General features: G+C 45.5%; 1 protein-coding gene across 2 annotated transcripts in view; it reads right to left on the bottom strand.

Moving 5' to 3' along the window:
• Positions 1-10195: 10195 nt before the first annotated feature.
• STN1 (STN1 subunit of CST complex) overlaps positions 10196-14613 on the bottom strand; it is a 45290-nt gene continuing 40872 nt past the window's right edge. For both annotated transcript variants that reach the window (XM_082308391.1, XM_082308392.1), the window contains one exon: positions 10196-13459. In XM_082308391.1, coding sequence (XP_082164517.1) covers positions 13302-13459 — 158 coding nt within the window. In that variant the 3' untranslated portion in view covers positions 10196-13301. The remainder of the gene's footprint in view (positions 13460-14613) is intronic.

Genomic DNA, 14613 nt, shown 5'->3' with positions numbered 1-14613 from the left:
CTTCGCGCACCCCGCGGCGGAGCTCCGCCGCTCCCTCCCGGCGCTGGCAGCACCCTCCGCCGCGCTGCCCGCCGCGGCGATGCCGGCCGGCGCGGCGGGCGGGAGGGACGGAGGGAGGATGCTCCGGTGCCGGCTCCGCCCCGTGCGGCGGCAGCGGCTCCCCCCTCGCAGCGGCGGCGGCCCGGCTCCGCGCCCTGCCCGCTGCCTCAGGCGGCGCGGCCAGTGCGGCGGCAGGGGCGGTGGCAGGGGCAGGGCCCGGCCGCCGGTCCCGCCCCCGGGGGGCGCCGGCGGGACGGGAGGGGACGGGGCGGGAGGGGGCCGGGAGCCGCCGCCCCCGTGTGGCGGGGGGCGCGGCCTGCCCTGAGATGGCGGCCGCCCGCGGGCTCCCTGCGGGTGCCCCCTCGCACCCCGCGGGGCAGCGGCGGAGGCCGGGACGGGGGCCCTCTGCCTCCCCAGCCCCGGCCGGGCCCCCACCCTCCGCCTCGGCGCGGGGCTGCTGAGACACCCGGGCCCGGCCTCAGGGACACGGCGGGGGCAGGGACCCGGGGCAGAGGAGGGGCAGGGTGCCTCCGGGGCTCTCCGTCCCCCCCGACAGTGTCCGAAATATCCTCCCCGAGCGGCCGGCCAGGGGCGCGCCGGGCCCGCAGCCCACCAGGCTCCAGCTGGGAGGTCAAGGCCGGCCCCCGCCTGGGGAGGTCCACGCTGCCCTGGCCCCCGGGCCGCAGGGGGATCAAAGCTGAGGAGGGTCGCAGAGACTCTCTGTCCTGTGGGCTTTTAGAGCGATAAACCCGTTTCAGCTCTTTGTATATACATACATAGATAAATGAGCATCATCTTCCCCAGTCGCGCTTCAAGAAGTGTTGCCTAGAAATGCCCTAGAAATTTCAGGTTCGGTTGTTTGTTTTTTTTTTAATAATGTATCATTAGTTTGCATATGATTACTTGAAAGTTACATCAGAAATGGGAACTTATGTGTGATCTTCCAACCATCAGCTCATTTCATGACGTTCATCAGCTATTCACCAAATTATCTGAAGTCACTAAGATCTCTCATTCCTCTGAAGCCTCTTCAACAGCGGCCCATGCAGATTTTCCAGTAAGCTTCCAGCGTGCTGCTGACAGCTCCAGACCTGCAAGCCTAGGAGCGCAGAAAGGTCCCAGCTCCTAGGAAAAAAGCCCCGTACTTACAGTGAGAACGGTCAGTCTCAATGGGATTTCGTTATACACGCTATAGGCACGGTTTCTGAATCACAGCTTTTACAAGGGTTATTAACCCTGCAGCAACGATCATGAGAGAGACACCAGAGTCACAAAGCCATAGACAGTTGAGCCTGAAGGCTGATGTTTGAAAGCAGTTGGCTTCAAACCATAGCTGGTTTCCAGGAGCAGCTTAAAAAAAGGAGGAAAACCAGGAGCAGCACCAGCAGCACACAGCTACCAACTGCTGCCAGGTGGGAACCAGGTACCTGCTGCATAATGCCAGGGAAGGATGCTCTGAGCCAGCCTTCTCCTCCCTCCTCAGCTACTACGCACAGTTTACCAAATCTAGTGAACTGACATAAAATGCTAAAATCCCAGCCTCCCACCCTAGGATGTGTGCAGGCACACGTGAGACCAGCTTTTGGGAACGGAGGGCGACAGGGGAAAAGCTGATGTACCCACTTCTCTTGTCACTTGTCAGGCTTTTCTCCTTCAGAGCACCCTCTTCCCTCTTATTTGAGGGACTTCCCACCTCTAATCCTCATGCATGACACAAAGCAGCAGAGCAATTATTTACATTAGAAACCTTTACTGTTTAGACTGGCCAAGACATCCCTGGTGTGCAGAGCAAACAAAGAAAATTCTTCCTTGAAAATGTAAATATTCAAATAACCCATTGATAAAAATATGCTTAGCATGGCCAGTCTTTTGGGTCTTGGATGCCTCTCTCCTGCGAGCCACTATCAATATATATCACACATTCCATCCCCTTCTCCTATCACCCCGTAAAAAAAAAAAAAAAAAAAAAAAGGTCTTCCCCATTGTTAAAAACACTCAGGGTTTGTTTTAAATCAGCTTTCAAAACATGTCATTGTGAGAGAAAGAGGCAAAACACATCATTCTCCAAACACTCTGCCCCATCCTTCCCGACATTCTTGCTGCCTGGCATCTTTTTACGGGTATTCTCATCTGCTCTCGCAAGGAAGGAGCCGCTATTTTCAGTCCAACCCGAGACTGGTGCTTTGGGGTTTGTGCTCCCGTGGTGTCTACCCCATACTTTCATGGCATCTGGTCCACCGTTCACCTTTCTGCAAGTCAAGGCAACTTGATTCTCCACCGCTCCCTTCCAACAACCTTCCAGCCCAGCCCTTGTACAGATCCGCCTCCCCTCCTCCTCCGACGTCCGCCGGTTTTGTGTTCACCGCCACCTTCTGCTCTCCTCGTTTGTTTGCTGCATCCCTCCATCTACATAGGAAAAATGCATGTTGCTAGGGGCATGGATTGTTCTTTTAAAATATGTACAACACCCAGTCTAGTGGGAGTCCGATCCCAGACTATTGCAAGACTGGCAGAAAATAACTGAAACCCCTTATTATGCTGCAGGCTTGGGAAAATCTGCTCCTCTCTTAGGCAGCAGCTGGGAAAATGAAGCTGCCGGCGCTTCCCAGCCTTGTGCTGGAGAGCCAGGCTCTGGCTACTGGGGCTGAACGAAAGAAAGACTGAGTAGGCAGCGAAGAGCACGGCAGGCCGGTTGGAGGAGCGACCCCACGTGCAGAAGAGCCGGTGCCTGACTAGGACCATGAACACACAGGCCGAGGCACTGCAAATTCGTAGGAAAATCACTAACTCTAGGGGGTTTAATCCTAAATCTCCTACTGCTTATATTTCTCTCTTAAAGTCTCCATTACTGAACTCCTATCATTACATGGGCTATCACTGCTATTATTAACAATTTTAATACATATATTAATACCAATATTATCAGCTGATTTAATAATTCACCTTTATGGACTCATGCTTCCAGTAAAATTCACCTGAGGAACACGCTGGGAAATTCAGACTTCTGAAGACTGAGATAAACCAGCTATTTTAAAAGCTTTTTTCTACTCATTTGCTAGGTGGGTATTTCGGCAAAGAACTTTTTTTTTCTTTTTTTGACCAAAGAGGTAATCACATTAGCCTCACAGATCTCATACAGCTAGCCCGGCAACCTAGGCTCTGCTCCGATTACAGCAAAAGCTGATGCGTGACAGAATGTGTGCGTGACGGTCTCAGAGCTGGAGCATGACTTGAGTTTTCATATTTCAAGAGGACTTTGTCATGCTGGCAAATTTTTTGTAAATAAGCATTTGAGTTGTAAATTGAAAACACTTGGATCATGAAATCAGTGAGAAAATAAAACAAGGGACAGACTTTTCTGCGCTCCATTAGGGACATTTTTGATGCCTGTTATTAATTCATGGCATATCACTGTAGATAAATAACCCCCCCTGAATATTAACCATATTATGGCCTAAAGACCCTGTCTGTAGTGGCTCGAGTTGCTGTTAGAGATGGCTTTTCTTTCTTCTTTTTGCTCTGTCTGCCAGGGCTGGGCAGCCAGGTGGAACACAGCGTATTCCTGCCCCACCAGCTAGGAGAGGCTCTAAGGGCACTCAGCACCCTGGGGGGAGGCCAAGCGCCCGGTGAGCTCAGCCCCTTGGGGGAAGGGGAGCGTTTCAGTGCTGTGCATGACAGATTAGCCACACAACTCATTACTGGCAACTAGAGTTGCATGCATAATCTGCTAGACATGGTACTAGAGACGTGCCCCTTAGGGTTTTTTTGGCTCTGATGTGCAATAGCACAACACAAAGCCTTTGTTACACTCCCATCTCAGCTTCTGTACTTATAAAACCTCAGCTTCTTAAAAGGGCTGTTTTCCATGCAGTCCTTCCACTTCAGGGTTTCAACATACACGTCTTTTGATAGGAGTGACAAGAATAGTAGAGCCTGTGCCTGGCATTCAAATCTCAAACTCTGAAACACAAAGCAAGAGGCAATCTTTTTTCCCTATTTTTTAAAAGCCAATTGCATTTCGTCTTCTTGGGAGGTTACTGCTCTTCAAATGAAATTCACTCTGGAGATAAATAGGCCCAGCTAATGTGGTAGAAGGGAGCCGAAGCAACCAGCTGCAGTCCTGGCAGAGCAGCCCCCCAGCACGGCAGCGTGCCCCTTCCCCTCCCAGCCTCCTCACCAGAGAGGGCTGCTCTATCAGCCCCTCTGTGCGATCCATAACGGAAAAAACAAAATCATCATTCCCCCTGCTAGCAGCGTACATGCTTTCCCAACGGCATAACAGCTTTTACTTACATTATGAAAGAGCTGCTTCACCCTCTTGACTTAAATTATAGATTATCCTTTTCTTGAAGCAGCTATCCTACAATTTAACCTTTTAATGACTAATGTTATTTTTCAGTCCTCTCTTACCCGAGTTGTGGATGAAGGATTTCTGTTGGGACAGACTTTTTAGTAGGGCCAACAGCAATAGGACAAGGGGTAATGGTTTTAAACTAAAAGAGGGTAGATTCAGACTAGATATAAGGAAGAAATTTTTTACAATGAGGGTAGTGAAACACTGGACCGGGTTGTCCAGAGCGGTGGTAGATGCCCCATCCTTGGAAACATTCAAGGCCAGGCTGGATGGGGCTCTGAGCAACCTGATCTGGTTGTAGATGTCCCTGCCCATTGCAGGGGGGAGGGACTAGATGGCCTTTAAAGGTCCCTTCCATCCCAAAGCATTCTATGATTCTATGATTTCCAACCACAGTATGTGCACTGCACGCTCTGTTTAGGGGAGTAGCAGCAAATTGCAGGCTGTTTTTCATTGACGTACACCTTGTACTTTTCCATTGTTACAAAGGCTTTGTAGAGATCTGTTGACATGGTTAAAAAAATAAAATAAAGCAAGCCCAAACCACACTTTTCTTTATGTATTACATACATGTCAGGCTTATGTTTGAGACAGCTGAAGTTTATCAAACCCATCACAGGACTGGATTGGGATTCCCCAGGTTTCTTCCGGGATGCTATCCCTGACTTCAGTTGCTCTCGCTGCTCTCAAAATAGCACAGTTTGAGACTGGCTTCTGCCTCATCCTCTGCAAAAAACTTGGCAATCCATGATTGAAAATGCAGGCTTGTTACAAATAAAGTCAATCTAGGAAGAGGTAGTCTTTCTTTGCATTTTCTTCCCATGCTACCTCTAAGTATATACATGGACACTAAGTCCTCTGTATTAACAGATTTAAAATTTCATAGAATCATAGAATCGTTAAGGTTGGAAAAAACCCTTAAGATCATCGAGTCCAACCATTAAACCGTCCAACCGTTATTTCCACCAAGCCCTTTTAAAACTTGAATTTCCTTGTTCATTATTTTCACTCTTTCAACCCCTTCTGAAACCAAACAGTAATTTTATTTGGCTGCACATCCCCTATAGAAAGTAGAAGACTTTATCTGCCAATATCCAAACCAGAAAACATTTGACTGATGGACTGTGAATTATAAAAATGTATCAATAAAGCCTTATGAAAAGTTAGTCATGGAACCGCAGTTAGACCATAGATGACAAAAGCACAAGCTTGACCCTGTAAGGAAAAATCTGTAACATGCAACCTCAACCACTCAGCATTACAGTGCATTGATTTTTTTTTTTTTTTAAGTTACCTTCATGCAAAAGCAAAGTGCTTTTCCCAGCAGAGAGACTTCTTTAGGAGCAGCACTTTTGGAGCTCCTCAGCAGCAGCAACATCGTCCCATGGGTAGACACAAACAGTATTTTTTCTCCCTAGTGATTCCCAGGTTAGACTTTTTAGGGTAGTAGTGGAGACGCTTGGAAAAAAAAATGCCCTGTAGGATGTTTATTGCTTGGAAACAGGAATGAGATGATTCCAAACCAGAAAACGTCTCATGGAAAATGGAGCTATGGTTTCTCTAGCAGGGCCCGCTGTAGGTGTGTTTTTCAGCTTGGAGCAGTGGACACACCATCCACATAATTCCAGGCATTTATTTGGATCCAGGCATGTGTTAAGCTATGGCCATGCAGCACCAGGGATGCAACCCTAAGGACCATTTCACTAACAGGAGTTGTTCTCAGCCACTGGGCTAATGGCTGAGGCCCCCAGAACCCACCTCTGAGACAGGGGCAGCTTCTCCTTCCGGACCGTTTCCATCAATAACAGCATCTGGGTAAGTGACAATTACCTTGTCCTCAACACTTTGATCCTCCAAGGCATTTTGGTGGCCAGCTCTTACTTTAGCATCTAACTTTGATCATCCAAAGCACTGGTCTTTTAGAAAGGGCAAAATGCACTGCAGAACAGAGGAACTGTTAAAGGATAGTATAAGGAAGGCAGAGGAAGAGCATATAAATATTACTGGGCTCTATATAAATTTGTCCAGCTGTTTACGATAAATGTTCCCTTACTCCATTTTTTCCTGCCCTCATTTCCTCCCCTGCTTTCTAATTGCAGAAAATAAAATAGTACAAGTCCTTGCATTCATTACATGCAACACCTGCTGCCTGCTCTGAAACAGATGTCTAAATCATCATTAGTCAATTATTTCTTTAGCCTTTTTCAGTGGGACTAATTTCAAACATCTTTGTGCTAAATCCTCCTCCCTCAGCTTCCTCTGTATTTCTCCTCTTTCCCTACCTTCAGAGTTCCAACAAAAACTCCTCTCTGTATCAGTTTGCTCCTGTTATGTTTGTCCTGGATCGCTGTGCTCACAGAAGGACGGAGGGAGACTATAACCCCTCTGAACCAGGAATTAAGTTCAAGAGATTTTATTCGGGGAAAAAAAGACAAGGTGAGGGAAGAAAACAATGAGAGAATATTAGTCAGCAGTGGAGGCAGCTGTTTCAGAATACCAGCTGGCGTGTTACAGCTCTGGGTTTTTTTGTGAACATTATGGCAAAGAAGAGTTTTACACGCACGCAAGGACAACTCCTATGCTCTCAGCGTGAATGGCATCGCAGGGTAAGGTGGCAGAGAGCTCCAGCTCGGGATGGTAGGGAAGGAACGTTCATTCTTCCAATCAATAACAAAAAGCAAGCTAAAACAAGAGCCGTAAGACATGTTGTGCCAGGTTAATTGGCACCGCGCTCTTCAGTGGTTCAACACTTGCTGAAAATTGTTCCTTTAGGTTATTTCTTTCACTAGCAAATCCCTGGTTATGTTATGCCCAGGCAATCTTGTTAATCTGGGCTGGTTTCAACTTGTAAATTACTGTGACTAGATTAGTAGTATAGCCCCCATCGCACATTTAAAAGATATTAGTGGGAATGGGCTGGTGGCATCCCTAAAAATCAGTTACTCAACTTTGTACTCTGATGTAGATGCTGTAACTTTACCAGATTTGAACGGTTCGATTTGCAGTTTCCCATCACAAATGTCTGCCTTGGGGTGATCTCTACGAGCAAACTTCAGGAAAAACAGTCCAGTCATTTCTTAAAAGTGCACTGCAGAATAAGTGCTTCTTGTGGCAGCTGAAGTGACAAAAATGGGTTCCTTGGGACTCTCTCATGTGTGGTTTCTCTAATGTTGTATGACCGAGTTTCTTCCTTCCCCTTAATGGAGGCACTAATTCGGGCTTCCCTCTTCTATCAGTGCATCCATTTTCTAAAAACGTGCAAGACCATAACAGCTCAGGGTCCTTCACCCTCTTGACTAGCCAACAGATTACAGAGTCACTGGGAGCGGTGGGACAGAAATAGACAAATGTCCAGGCACACAGTATAATTGCATCAGAGTATCATCACACTTTCTCAGAAATAACAGGCTAAAAGGAGACACGCTAACTAGTAGACAGACGAACTAAAAGCCCACATCAACTTTACAGCTCATGTCTGCAATAAAATCTGCAAGGACGTGAAAGTGGCAGGGAGAGGCAGGTAGCTTCTGCCAGGGGCGTGACTTGTGCTTGCTCAGGTTCGGGCAAGACACAAATGTTTTATTTTTGAATTATATTTATTTTGCACTTGGATACCTGCAAGAAAACCACCACTAGAATCTCTGAGGGTGCTACTGGGTCTTTGGGAGGGTGGGGTGGAAAAAGCGGTGTTTTCCTGAAATGGCAGCTCTTTCCTGCTGCAAACTACATGGGGAAGAAAGCTCAAGAGTGAAGTGGATGCTATCTGCCTCTTTTGGTGCCTGGAGAAGGAGCGAAGCACAGCCTGCTGGAATCAGAACGGGCTGTGAACGGTGCCAGGTCAGTTAGGCAAGGGGATTACACCGAAATGTTCAATTGCCAGGTGCTGACAATGATATTTGAGTTAGGACAGAAAAAGGGAACACAGTAGAGAGGAAGGAGGTTTGACCAGGATCTGTGGTGCAGAGTTGAACCATGAGACTATGAATGAAATGAAGAGCCTGAGAAATGACAGTTAGAGGAGAGAGTGGAGAGCAGAAATAGATGAAAGAAATGAGGGGGAAAGCCTCTGTGCCTGACAGGGCATATTGCTGGGAACAAAACCCAAGATCCCCAACTCAGCATTTCCGTGCTGCCAACAAACATCCACAAAAATGTTTCTGTAATGCTGGGGCTCCTGGAGGATGGTAACCAATTATTATAACTATTCTTTTATCTCTGCGGCTGACCTTTTGTTTGCTCGCTAGCCTGTAGGGTTGGGGCAGGAGGGCTGGAGACTGTGCTGAAAGACGGCAGTAAAGAACGTAGCGCCGCACTGACAGGACGTTTCAGAGTTCAGGTTGCCCATGGGATCTGAACTTGCTCCCTTCCCTTTCAGAGGCAAGTATAAAGATACAAATCTTTGCTAGGCACATCTTTTCCCCACAGGATTGGCTTACGCCCAAACTAAACCAAACTGCATTTCTTTGACAGGGAGATTTTCAGTACTTTGTCTCATAATTCTTCATGTGGCTCCATGCCTCACTGGCTACTCATTGATGAATTCTCATTCTGAATAATGAACTAGCAACTCCGTCTATTTATGGTGTTCATCACTGGAATACACAAGTATGGACAGATCCACAAAAGTAACAGCTTTCAGTCATGTAGCCAATCTTTAAATTTTCATTTATTGCTTTGAAAGAAAAGCTTCATTTCCCAGGTAGCTTGTTGAAAATACTTACCCTCATGGGTACAAATTTATGATCCAAAGATTTGAGAACAAGAACACTCAGAACTCATTTATCTGGATTTCTATTTTTAAGAAGTCATTTAAGAAGTCATAAGAGGGAACAGGATTCCAGGAAAAATATTTGGTACAAATAAAAACAGGGAGACCATCACTGCCTCATAGGACCTGGAAAGGTATAAGACAAGACAGGCAAAGCAATACGCATGGAAAGAGAGGCAGAGAAAGATAAAGCTATTAGCAAGAATGGGTCATGGACTAGAACTAAGTGCCGCTCCAGCATTTATCCATTCGTCCACTCCCACAGAGTTCTTCTCTAACAGCTCCCACCAATAGTTCTCAAGAGCTTTTAATGACTAACATGAAGAAAAATTGAGGCCCTACACAGGGAGCTGTATTATCCCCAGTTTACAAAAGAGGGAAACTGAGGCATGAAGGAACCTCATCCCTTCTCTCACTTAAGCAGGTGGCAGGGACTGAAGGTAGAGTTGTTCCTTCGTTTCCTCACCAGAAAAGCAATCACCTTACATTTTGCTAGAATAGAATATTAAGATTCTTTGGTAATTTTTCTTCTCAGGCACTGCATTTCTATGGAAACATACCTTTTTAAGGTAACATAAAAATGCTGACTGCTTTTAAAAACTCCATTTTACTTACCTGCCTTTTACTGCCATAACTGTTTCTATGGAAACTGGAACTGGCCATGAAGCAGTCCTACAACATGAATTCTCACTTGTCAGTTTTACATTAAAGTGCCACCTTCAAAGTCCCTTAATAAACCAGTAATAATTGTGTTGCCTAATGAGTTTTCAAATTAAACAAAACAAGAAAGCATGCTTTCACTGAATGTTCCGCACAATATTTTGTAGGTGTGGTCTAAATCTAAGAATTTTAATAGTGTGCATGATATGACTCTCTTGGTTAAGGATATGATCTTTAAACAGAGAGACAGTTTATTAGCAGTAAAAGCCCTAGTGTGTGTAGTTAGACTTACATAAAGGTGACTTATACCAATATGGGTATGTCTAGACTGCTGTCACAGAAGCATACTGTAGAGATACTGAGTAAATGGGTAAATCGACCTACAGTAAGCTCTGTGCTCCCACAGCTAGTTGGGGTACTTCCGTCCAGGCGTACGCATATGATATTCCCTGTAGGTACAAGAGAGGGAACGCACTCAATCAGAGTAAGCATTAGTCTGTGTTGGGTGGCTACTATGGAAAAAATAAAGCATGCAAGCTTAAGGCACAACTATTCTGTACAGTTATTCAGAATCAGAATCTGTGTAACTTAAAAATCTAGGCGCCTCCATTAGTTTTACTTTAACCTTTCACTCTTGTAAAAACTCTAGGCTCCCTTGCGTTCATTCATATTTCCCTGAGTTAACTCAAGTAAGAAAAATGCCTTTTTTCTGTTCTTGGGGAGCAATCTCCAATAGACCATACCCTCAATCACAAGAGTCCAGCATTGCCACCAAGGACCAGCTTTAAAACTTCCAAGGCCAGGTTCTTTCCAGAGTCACTTATCCATCCTTCCTGAGATGAATTCTTCCCACCTCATCTCTGACGCTCCGCAGTTGATCAGTGCTTTTAAATTGCAACCGGGGCAGAACAGAGAGGGAAGACACTCTGCGTTTGCATCAACCTCCAATGCATAGAAAATCGGTGGCCAGGGGTTTTAGGCAGACTTTACACACAAATGCATCTAAAACACAGGAAGCGCAGCATCAAAGTTGCCGGCAACAGAACACATTAGAAGCTGTGTGTATGACTATCCAAGCTGCAAAGGACAAAGACGTAATCCTATTTTGGTATGAATTTGTTTGAAAGAGACCCTAAAGAGCAATACGATCTCCAGACTATCTTTCCTCCAAGATTCAGCTGCGCAGCGCTCCTCCCAAAACTCATCCAGCCCACACACTTGGCTGACACCCTCAGGAGAACCAGAGTCTGTCTCTCTTCTAACCTGAGAGAGATCACCTTTCCCACTGAGCTAGCAGTGTTCTTTTAACCCTTTCCCAGAAAAATCAGATTCTGCTAATATAGAACTTTTCAAGAAGATGGCCAAGTCAGTGTCTTAAATTAGATGTCATGCTCTTCCATATGGATCAAGACACCACATACTTTCCTTAAAATATTCTCAAATTCCTGCCAAGTAGGCGACTTCTCTGGAATCAAGCAGTAACATATGGTTAACTCCTGAAGTGAGTCTGAATTTAGGAATCGGTATTCCAAACTACTTCTTCCATAGACAGCCTTTGTTTTTAAGCATCACTTTGAACTGATCAGCAATCAGAGCAGGAATCTGAGAAGCAAATCTCCTCTGTGGCCAACCAGACCTTTTTGTAGGCATAAATTAAAGTTGCAATTCCCCTCAGTACCACTTCACTCAGAATCTGGACTTCTTTCCCTGCTTTCCAGAGACATCCATGGGAGGGGGGGTGGGAAAGATGACTTCTACAATTCTTTCTTAATCTTTTTCTCTTTTATTTCCCTCTGCACAGGTACATCCTTTCAGCACCTGTTCAGGCCCATATTAAGATCTGACTAGAAGGTACCCGGCTCAAAACAGAGCAGCAATGCTAGGAGTAGGGCAGCCTGCAGGGAAACCAACTATTGAGCCCTGCAGCACATAGGGAATTTACAGCAAAAGAATGATTCATACATAGTTTTCCACTACGGACAAACACACCATCTCTTTAAGGCCAGAGTTTTCCACAGGCCTCTGAATGCAAATGCCAAATATTTTGTCATGCCTTTCTCTTAGCCTATATCTCACTGCAGCCAGGGCTTGGAATGAGGCATATAATATAACAACAAACCAGAGACCTGCCACATGTGGGGCTACTCACTGGCTTTCCTCATGCATATGGTTTATTTTTCCCTGCTATGTCAATCCTTATAGGGCTTTACCACTACATCTGCCTCCCGGGAGTCTGCTATTTCAACTGTTACAGAGAAGGTGCAGAGGAAAAAAGGAAGGATGCATTCAATCCTTTCTACTCTTTTCAAGTTAAAGGTCTCACCTCCATACCATTAATTAAACAGATTAATTAAACAGACAAGCCCCTGCAGCAGCAAGCCCTCTCTAAGGATAAATACTGAACAGCTCCAGGCTTTGAACTGTGGCACGTAACAGAGTTCTGATTATTCCAGATAAAACGTCTTGCACGGTCACCTTCTTTAGGCCAATGTTATTTCATCAATGTCTTGTGTTCCTCCGCAAGCACAGATATAGATAGTATTTTTCCTCAAAGGTGACAAGGAATAGAAGACACAAAAGGCAACAGGGAGCATGGAGATTACAGTGGGTGCCGCCAGCTTTCAGATTTTTTTTTTCCCAAAGCATCTGATGTATGATTACCATTTATGATGTAGGAAACAATTTAAAAATAAACAGCAAAACAGTGGCTGATTTTGAGAATTCTGGTCTCAACAGCATCCACAACAACATGCATCAGTAGTGCACACGGTAGCCAGGGGAATCCAGACATGCTTGACAAGCAGCGGGCAAGGTTGCAGGATGGGGAAGGGATGCAGGACCCCATTCCTGAATATTACTTTTCAGAGAAAAGCGAGGACTGCTTTAGTAGTGGGAAAGCTGTGCACATTCAGGAATACATATTTACAGACATGGGTACACCAACACTGCCAGGAAGGACAGGCAAATCTTTTGATTGTTTGCTTGCATGTCCTTTCTCTAGCTATTATAAAGTATACATAAAAACAAAGATCCACAGCTATTACCATGTGGAAAGATCACAACATCAGTCTTTAAGCCAGAAAAACGAGTCCTGACATGACCACTGCTGTAAACAGTGCTCTTTAGCAGTGACTTTTCTTTAGGGCTCACTGGATGTAAATGTGAGGACAGCAACGTCATATCTTACTGCAGGGAAAGATTCCAGCTTCTTTTCCAGGTCCTCTGCTGTCTTAGGATGTCCAGAATCAGTTTGATACAACTTTCACTAGGAATAGCGAGGAAGTCAGCAAGAATATTAAAACAAGTATTTGGACAACTTCTCTGGAGCTGGACAAAAACAGCATTTGGAGAATCAGAATGCTCTTTTCTTCCCCATCTAGATCATACCAGGTAATAGCAGCTTTTCAGAGTCACTTAACCTCTCCTTCTTCTCTCCTTTATCCTGAATGGACCGGAATGATTGTATCTTATCTTCTCTCTTTAAAATGTTGTATAATATCCTTCCATAGTGCTGACAACATCACTGTTACTCTCCAGCAGTTCCAAGACACGGTGCATCACTGCTTCAGCCAGAGAGGGGTTGTAGCTCTGCCGAACACAGCTCAGGACATGAAGGAAATGGCAGCCTTTTTCAGCATCTGCAGAAAAAAAGGAAAATGCAGCCAGGCATGGAGGAAAGACTTCAGGCTAACTGCCTCTTTTTAACTATTATAAACCAGATTAGTCATGAAAAAACCACAGCTGTCGGAGAGGAAGAATGCACTAGGTCTAAAGCAGAGATGCATGTATTCAGAGGGAAGAGATCCAGTCTGTGCCTACAAGTTCTCCAATTATCAACTGTTTCCACTGACTTTTCTGGGAAGTGTTAGGGCTGTAACACTAGTAATGAGGGTGAAAAGTAATCAGTCTTGCAAACTCTAATATACAGGGCTCATTCAGTACAACCTGATGATGAGGTTAATAACTTAAGAGTACCTCCACTGTCCACCTATGCAAGCCATCCAGTTTCTGCAATTGCAGAAGAAACCAAATGAAAATCCTTTTGCTCATATCCAAGTTCAAAAACGTCTAGAACAGAAGGAAGGTCCGTGGCCAGGACCTGTAACTGCTTGCCCAATGCTGGCATCTTGTGGAAAAACTGCTACAGTGCAACTTTCATTCACCTAGCAATGCAATCCCATCCCCTCACTTCAGACAATTCAGACAATTACGGGAGTAGAAAGACACAGAACTTCAGTATCAAATTTTATCTCCTTTTAAGAGGAATGAATCCTGAAAACGTACAAGAGAACAGAAATGTAAAAATAATCTCCTTTCCTAGAGGACAAGACAGAGGCAAAGGTCCTTAGTGGCTGCAGTGTTGCACGCAGCTACTGTGTGCCTGGTGGAGGCGTCATTTGAAGCTCAGCTGTCCCAGTCAACATTTCCTCCCGACAGACTCTGCAAACCCACTAATTATCAGTGCTGCAGGCTCCCAGTCTCCCAAGCGCTGAACTCCACAACAGATTTCCTTCTCCTCTGTGGCTAACAATGGAAAGCAATGGAAAACTAGCATAAATGAGACACAGCACAAACGACTGTCCTCCTCCTCAGCCCTCAGCTCACATGATGTAAGGAAAGTTTGGTAAGGGTACCGAGAAATTGCCATTGGCCAAGAAGGTCCCTGTATTTTGTTGTTGCTGCCTTTGTTTTTATTTTTGCCCATCTCTAGAATCAGCTGAGCCCCAGAACTGCCTTAGAAGCTGCTGAGGAAACTTACTGGTAGATAGGAGGCAATGCTGAGTACTGGTAA

The sequence above is a fragment of the Platalea leucorodia genome, assembly GCF_965183815.1.
Source record: "Platalea leucorodia genome assembly, chromosome: 4".
NCBI classification, from domain to species: Eukaryota; Metazoa; Chordata; class Aves; order Pelecaniformes; family Threskiornithidae; genus Platalea; species Platalea leucorodia.
This window is presented reverse-complemented; position numbering and strand designations above follow the sequence as displayed.